We start from the raw sequence: 8,677 nt of genomic DNA on the forward strand, positions 1-8,677 counted from the left end.
CTGAAACCAGGAGCCAGGAGCCTGGCTCCCACTGTACGGCAGCCCAAGCCTTGGGCCATCTTCTGCTGCCTTCCCAGGCACATTAGCAGGGAGCTGGATCAGAAGTGGAACAGCTGCGACTCGAACCACTGCCCAAATGGGACGCCAGTGCTACAGGAGGAGGCTTCACCTTCTACACCATAGTGCCAGCTCCAAAGATGCCTTTTTTTTTTTTTTTTTTTTGGACAGGTGTCAGAGTTAGACAGTGAGAGAGAGAGACAGAGAGAAAGGTCTTCCTTTTTCCATTGGTTCACCTCCCAAATGGCCACTACGGCCAGCATGCTGCGCTGATCCGAAGCCAGAAGCCAGGTGCTTCTCCTGGTCTCCCATGCAGGTGCAGGGCCCAAGCACTTGGACCATCCTCCACTGCCTTCCCGGGCCACAGCGAGGATCAACCGGGACAGAACAGGCACCCCAACCAGGGCTAGAAGCCGGGGTGCCGGCGCCGCAGGTGGAGGATTAGCCTAGTGAGCCGCAGCGCCAGCCAAAGATGCCTACTTTCAATACTGCTATTCAACACAGGATTAAAAGTCCTTGCCAGAACAATTAGGCAAGAAAAAAGAAGGCATACAGATTGAAAAGGATGAAAACTATATTTCCATATGACATGAATTTTCATATAAAAAATTCTACAGAATCCACATATACAAAAAAACCAAAACAAATAATAACTTAACTAGAGCTAATAAAAGAGCCACAGGGTATGAGACCAACACACAAAAATTGTTTCCATACACCAACAATGAATATAGTCCAAAAGGGAAATTAAGAAAACAATTCAATTTATAATAGCATCCAAAAAAAAGTACATAGGATTGAGCTTAATGTGAAAACTTTGAAATATCACTGAAAAACTAAAGATGACCTGAGCAAATGGACAGGCATCCTAAGTTCATAAATTGATAAATAGGCTGGCGCCGCAGCTCACTAGGCTAATCCTCCGCCTGCAGCACCGGCAGCCTGGGTTCTAGTCCCGGTCGGGGCACCAGATTCTGTCCCGGTTGCCCCTCTTCCAGTACAGCTCTCTGCTGTGGCCCGGGAGTGCAGTGGAGGATGGCCCAAGTGCTTGAGCCCTGCTCCTGCATGGGAGACCAGGAGGAAGCACCTGGCTCCTGATCATCGCAGTGCGCCGGCTGTAGTGGCCATTTGGTGGGGTGAACCAACGGAAAAAGGAAGACCTTTCTCTCTGTCTCTCTCTCTCTCACTAACTCTGCCTGTCAAAAAAAAATTTCTAATTGATAAATAATACTGTTAAAATGGTAATTTCCCCAAAGCTATTTGTGAATTCAACATAATCCCTATCAAAATAACAATGGCCTTTTTTAGAAATACAAGTCTATTCTCAAATTCACAAGGAACAACAAAAGTTCCAAATAGTCAAAATACTGAAAAAGGAAAACACAGTAGGAGGACTTATACTTTTTAATTTCAAAATCTATTACAGGAGCTGGCGCTGTGGCATAGCAGGTAAAGCTACTGGTACTGCAGTACTGGCATCCATATGGGTGCCAGTTCATATGCCAGCTGCTCCACTTCCCATCCAGCTCTCTGCTATGGCTTGGGAAAGCAGATGGCCTAATTCCTTGAGCCCCCGAAGAAGCTCCTGGCTCCTGGCTTCAGATCAGTGCAGCTCCAGCAGTTCCGGCCAACTGGGGAGTGAGCCAGCGGATGGAAGGCCTTTCTCTCTTCCTTTCCTTCTCTCGCTATGTAACTCTGACCTGACTTTCCTAACTTTCAAGTAAATAAATAAATCTTAAAAAAAAAAAAAAAAAAAAACCTATTACAAAGCTACAGTAATCACAATGGTGTGGTATGGCATAAGAATATACTATCAACCAACAGAATAGAACTCAAGTCTGGGAGCAAGCATTTGGCCTAAGTGGTTAGCGGACCATGCAAGATGCCTACATTCCACATCAGAGTGCCTGGGTTCCAGTCCTGGCCCGAGCTCTGATTCCAGCTACCTGTTAATGCAGACACTGGGAAGCACCAGTAATGGCTCAAGCAATTGAGTCCCTGCTGTCCATGTGGGAAACCTAGATTGAGTTCCTGGCTCCAATCTTCAGCTCCAGCCATTATAAGCATTTCTCTCTCCAGTGGATTTCTACCCACACTCCACCCCTACCTCCCCGTCCGTGTCTCTCAAAAAAAAAAAAAAAAAAAAATCCTGAAATAAAACCTTCAAATATATGGCATATTGATTTTTGAAAAGGATGCCAAAAACATTCAATGGCAAAAGAATAATCTCTTAAACAAATGGTGGCTGGGACAATTGGATGTCCTCACACGAAACAATGACGTTGGCTCACTATCATACTCCAAATAAAAAAACTAACTCAAAATGGATTGATGACTTAAATATAATAGCTAAAACTACAAAACTCTTAGAAACCATAGGAGTAAATCCACATGACTTCCAATTTGACAATAAATGCTTAGAGTTGAAACCAAAATCATGAGCAACTACAGAAAATACAGATAAAACATATTTCATCAAAATTAAACACTTTGGGGGCCAGCAATGTGACTTTACAGGTTCAGCCCATGCCTGCAATGCCTGCTCCACTTCCAATCCAGCTTCCTGCTGGTGGCCTGGGAAAAGCAACAGAGGAAGGCACAGGTGCTTGGGCCCCTGCTACCTACGTAGGAGACCTGGATGAAGCTCCTGGTTCCAGGCTTCAGCCTGGCTCTGCCATGGCTGTTGCAGCCACTTCAAACCAGCGGACTGAAGATTCATATTCTCTCTCTCTCTCTCTAACTTTCAATTAAATAAATAAATCTAAAAAACCAGCACTGTGGGCCAGCGCTGCAGCTTACTTGGTTAATCCTCTGCCTGCAGAGCCAGCACCCCAGGTTCTAGTCCCAGCTGGGATGCCAGGTACTAGTTCCGGTTGCTCCTCTTCCAGTCAAGCTCGTTCTGTGGCCAGGGAGGGCAGTGGAGGATGGTCCAAGTGCTTGGGCCCTGCACCCGCATGGGAGACCAGGAAGAAGTACCCAGCTCCTGGCTTCGGATTGGCTCAGCACCAGCCATAGTAGCCATTAGGGGAGTGAACCAACGGAAGGAAGACCTTTCTCTCTGTCTCTCTCTCACTGTCTATAACTCTCTCTTTTTCTCTCTCTCTCACTGTCTAACTCTGCCTGGCCAAAAAAAAAAAAAAAAAACACACACACACAGCACTGTGGCACAGCTGGTTATGTTTTATCTGTATTTTCTGTAGTTGCTCATGATTTTGGTTTCAACTCTAAGCATTTATTGTCAAATTGGAAGTCATGTGGATTTACTCCTATGGTTTCTAAGAGTTCTATGACACTGGTATCCCACATGAGCGCTGGTTTAAGTCCCCAATGCTTTACTTCCAATCCGGTTCCCTGTTAATGTACCTGAGAAAGCAGCACAAGATGGCCCAATTGCTTGGGCTCCTGTAATTACATAAGAGACTCAGATGGAATCCTCTGACTCCTGGCTCTGGCCTGGCCCAGTCCTGGCTGTTGTGGCAATTTAGAGAGTGAAAGGAGTGGCTGGCGCTGTGACGTAGTGGGTAGAGCCAGCTCCACTTCCAATCCAGCTGTCTGCTGTGGCCTGGGAAAGCAGTAGAAGATGGCCCAAGTCCTTGGGCCCCTGCACCCATGCAGGAGATCCAGAAGAAGCTCCTGGCTCCTGGCTTTGGATTGGCCCAGGTCCAGCCATTGTGGCCAATCAGGGAGTGAACCAGCGGATGGAAGACCTACCTCTCTCTCTCTGCCTCTCATTCTCTCTGTGTGTAACTCACACTTTCAAGAGAGTGAAAGGAATGAACCAGTGGATAAACAATCAGTACTTTTCTTCTCTCTCTCCCTCCCTCCCTCTCTCTGTAACTCTACCTTTCAACTAAATAATTAAATCTTAAAAAAAGATAAATAAAGAATGTATACAAAATGGCCAACAGCCACATGAAATCACTGTATAGAATACTATACAGCAGTAAAAAACAATGAAATCCGGTCATTTGCAACAAAATGGAGGAATCTGGAAAACATCATGCTGAGTGAAATAAGCCAGTCCCAAAGGGACAAATATCATATGTTCTCCCTGATCGGTGACAACTAACCGAGCACCAAAAAGGAAACCTGTTAAAGTGAAATGGACACTATGAGAAACAGTGACTTGATCAGCCCTTGCCCTGTTGATGAACAACTTAATATTTTATCCTTTTTAGTATTTTTTTGGTTGTTCTACTTAATACTTAATACTATTGGTTGAACTCTGTAATTAATACACAATTAGGCCGGTGCTGCAGCTCAATAGGCTAATCCTCCACCTTGCGGCGCCGGCACACCGGGTTCTAGTTCCGGTCGGGGCGCCAGATTCTGTCCCAGTTGCCCCTCTTCCAGGCAAGCTCTCTGCTGTGGCCAGGGAGTGCAGTGGAAGATGGCCCAAGTGCTTGGGCTCTGCACCCCATGGGAGACCAGGAGAAGCACCTGGCTCCTGCCTTCGGATCAGTGGGGTGTGCCGGCCGCAGCGTACCAGCCACAGCAGCCATTGGAGGGTGAAACAACAGCAAAGGAAGACCTTTCTCTGTCTCTCTCTCACTGTCCACTCTGCCTGTCAAAAAAAAAAAAAAAAAAAAAATTCACAATTATTCTTAAGTGTTGAAACTTAACTGAAAAGTGATCCCTGTTAAATATAATAGTGGGAATGAGAGGGGGAAGAGATGTACAATTTGGGACATGCTCAATCGGACTTGCCCCAAATGGTAGAGTTAGAAACGTGCCAGGGGATTCCAACTCAATCCCATCAAGGTGGCATGTACCAATGCCATCTCACTAGTTCAAGTGATCAATTTCTGTTCACAATTGATCATAATGATAGGACTAAGAGTCAAAAGGATCACATAAACAAGACTAGTGTCTGCAAATACTAACTGATAGAATAAAAAAGGGAGAGAATGATCCAACATGGGAAGCAGGATACACAGCAGACTCATAGAATGACAGATGTCCTAAATAGCACTCTGGCCTCAGAATCAGCCCTTAAGGCATTGGGATCTGGCTGAAAAGCCCATGAGAGTATTTCGGGCATGGAAAGCTAAGACACTGTGGCAAAAAACAAACAAAAAAAAAATGACCTAAATCAAAGATCTCTGCGAGTGAGATTCCAGTGGAAAGAACAGGTCATCAAAGAAGGAGGTACCTTTCCCTGAAGGGAGGAGAAAACTTCACTTTGACTATGACCTTGTCTAAATAAGATCAGAGTAGGTGCTGTACATTGTGATTTAATGCTATAACTAGTACTCAAACAGTATTTTACACTTTGTGTTTCTGTGTGGGTGCAAACTGTTGAAAGGTTTACTTAATATATGCTAAATTGATCTAATGTATATAAAGATAATTGAAAATGAATCTTGATGTCAATGGAAGGAGAGAGGAAGCGGGAGAGGGGAGGGTTGCGGGTAGGAGGGAAGTTAAGGGGGGGAAAAAGCCATTGTAATCCATAAGCTGTACTTTGGAAATTTATATTCATTAAATAAATGTTTAAAAAAATATAAAGAAAGAATGTATACAAAATGGCCAACAGCCACATGAAATCACGTTCAACATTACTGGTCATTAAGGAAATGCAAATCTGAACTACAATGACATACTATTTCCCACTCACTAGAATGGCTTTCATAATTCTTTAATGGAAACTAACAAGTGTCAGTGAGAAAAGCAGAGAAATAGGAACCCTTGTTAATGCTTTTGGAAATATAAAGTGGCTCATCTATTACATAAGACATCTCAGTTCTTCTTCACAAAGTTCAAAAACAGAGTGGAGCATTTAGCTCAATGGCTAAGCTGCCAGTGAGGACACCCATCCATGACCCTTCTCACAGTGCCTGGGCTGGGGACCTGCCTCCAGCTTCCCAAGTCCTGCTTCCTGCTAATGCAGATCCCGGGAGAAGTGGTGACTCCAGTGACTGAGTCCCTGTAGCTCCGCTCCTGAGAAACCTGGACTCAGCTCCCAGCTCCCAACCTCTCACTGCTGGCACTTGGGGAGTGAACGAGCAGATAGGAGTGTCTGTCTCTCTCCCTCTCCCTCTCTCCCCTCTAATAAATCAGTAAAATTGTTTCAAAAAAGTCAGACTCGGAGTCCGTACCACAATCACCTCAGAGATGCACCCCTGTAAACATATTTTTCATGAGCACTTTAGATCATTCTCAGGAATACAAAGTTGAGAACCAATATCAAACCAACACAAGTTAACGCAAAAGATTAAATGTGTGTAAGAATCAAAAAAAAAAGGTGGCAAGTACTTAACACATGAGAAAAAAAAAAAGGTTAAAAGAAAAAAGTATTTAAAATTTTGGCCCACTGCACTCCTGAAGAAACATTAACTGATGTTTGAAAACTGCTGTGGATTTGATACTGGAAAAAAATTCAAACTCTATAAATACGTAAGCCATTCGAGTAGCTGTGAAGAACACCCATGAACGAACGAACATCTGTTGATGATGTTACAGAGTGATGACGAGTGTTACAGAGTAATACTGCATTAGTGATAGTTAATTTTGTTATTTCCACGCTAAACGCTGGTAATCAAACTTTTGTTGTGGTAACCTACACGAGTGGCAGCATGAATTATTAAACATTATGTCATAAACGAAGTGCAAGCTCAGGGTCAAGGCATTTACCTTCGTGTTAACACCCACTCTATGGTCAGGCCTACAGAAATAAAGGCAGGGAAAACTACAGGTAAACGCCTCCAGATTGAGAGCCCTGCATGGCAGAACCCAGATCTTCCTGAAAATCAGTAAAATCTTTATACGAGATAGCCTTTTTTATTCCAACCACAAGCATTCCTGAAGATACCGAATATCAAAGTCCTAACTCACAATTTCATTTCAATGAGGAAAGTCCACTTTGAATTAGCAGGGATTAGAAAAAAAAGGAGGGGGGGAATTTGCATGATTCTTGAAGGATTTTGCTATCCGAATGAAAAAAGTGTTCACTTTCCCCATAAAGCGCATCTTACCCCCTAAAAACTCATAAATCCAATAAAAGTGTTAAGTTCAACATCTCTTCCCTCACTGAGATTAAGATGATGCATCCGAAACCCAACAAGTCAACCTAACCTTATGGTTGCAGACGTTTCAGTATTTCTACGCGGATTCTCCCACATATCTGTAAGTGAAACAAGCCAACTGGAGGAATGAAGTAGTCAACAAGCAAGTGATAAAGTCATGCTGGCTTCAGAGGGGATTTTTAACCCATGATCACGCACGCACTGGCTCCTTACACGAAGGTCTGGAAGCGTCTGAAACTATTCTCGGCCACTCTGTCATCTCGCAGCTTCTGCCTCGGTGAAAAGAAGCGGCCACGGTAACTGCTCCACCAAGACCCCTCACTGCGTTCCAACAAGCATCGTGGACCCCCATCATGATTAACCCCTAACAAGCTCGCAGGCTGCAGCTTCCCATACATCCAGCCTCGCCCACCCGCATCCACGATCGGCCCCCGGGTCTCCCACGCTACACCACAGCCCTGGGTGCTAATCAAGGGCCACTCTTCTCTGACCGCCGAAGACACTCGACACCCAAAGCTTCCCCCGCCAAAGGCAGATAGCTTTTCAAACTCCACACGCCCATTCCCCTTCCTCGCCTTTGCGACTCAGAAGGTGTTACCGCGTAGGAAAACCTCACTCACCTCATGCTATAGGCTCCAGCGCCCAGTTCCTGGCCGATCCCGGACAGGCTAGCATCGAAGTCCTGCACCAGCCCGGATTCGATCACCTCATCGGCCAGAGGCAGCTTCAGAGCCCAGGCCATCCTGGCTCCCTCCGCGCCTCAGGAGACACCGTTTCTTGTACAAAGGCGCGGAGCGTGTGGTTCTTCTCAAGGCGCCAAGACAGCGAGGAAACTCCAAACCGAGAGCTCCCAGCGCAGAGCCCACCCGGCACTGCCCGCACAACTAATCGCCTCGGCTCCTCGCCCTCGGCTGCCAAGAATCCCCCCCTGCCCAGCTCTCCGGAGCCTGAGCCCCCCCCCCCACCCCCGGCTCAACTATCCCACACTTCCCAGGGCCAACACCGAACTCCCGCGCTCCCTCCCTGTGGGCTCTCCCCGAGCTCGCAGCGGCCGCTCGCCGCTTTCCTCTCAGACCAGCAGCAGCCACCCGCAGCAAGCCCGGCGCTCCCACGCCGTTTTCCACCTTTTCCCCCGCCCCCTTCTGCTGGAAACCCCCCCTCCCTCCGGGGACCCGCTCTCTTTCCCCTCCAGGCCTCGCTTCCGGTCAGCCCCAAGATCACTTCCGGTCACCCCTTCTCAACCTCACGGCTCTTAGAACCAAGTCGAGGTTTCCGCCGAGCCGATTCCCCGCCCTCCGCAGCCCCCCACGGCCTTGAAACATGGAAGGAGAAAGTCCGACCCTGGATTGAAAGCCAGACTCGCCAGGGCCCTCCAAGGCCCGCCGCTCCAGCGCCAACCAATCATGGCGCCCTCTTCCCATCGCCGGCCCGGCGAACGTGACGTCACACGCTCACTCACCAGTGAAGAAGAGACTTCTTCGGGCTCGGCAGCGCTGATAGGCTAATGTGTCAGGACGCCCCGCCCCCGGAAGTGGCCTGGATAATCCGGAGGATCCGACGCCCGGAGTGTCCCCCGCTACCGTGGACTGAGTTGG

General features: G+C 47.0%; 1 protein-coding gene across 3 annotated transcripts in view; it reads right to left on the reverse strand.

Moving 5' to 3' along the window:
- Nucleotides 1–8,093, reverse strand: part of TFCP2 (transcription factor CP2) — a 68,448-nt gene extending 60,355 nt beyond the window's left edge. For all 3 annotated transcript variants that reach the window (XM_051846295.2, XM_051846294.2, XM_070052245.1), the window contains exon 1: nucleotides 7,703–8,093. In XM_051846295.2, the coding sequence (XP_051702255.2) occupies nucleotides 7,703–7,824 (122 nt within the window). In that variant the 5' untranslated portion in view covers nucleotides 7,825–8,093. The remainder of the gene's footprint in view (nucleotides 1–7,702) is intronic.
- Between the last annotated feature and the right edge of the window lie 584 nt (nucleotides 8,094–8,677).

This window comes from Oryctolagus cuniculus, chromosome 11 (assembly GCF_964237555.1).
Source record: "Oryctolagus cuniculus chromosome 11, mOryCun1.1, whole genome shotgun sequence".
NCBI lineage: Eukaryota > Metazoa > Chordata > Mammalia > Lagomorpha > Leporidae > Oryctolagus > Oryctolagus cuniculus.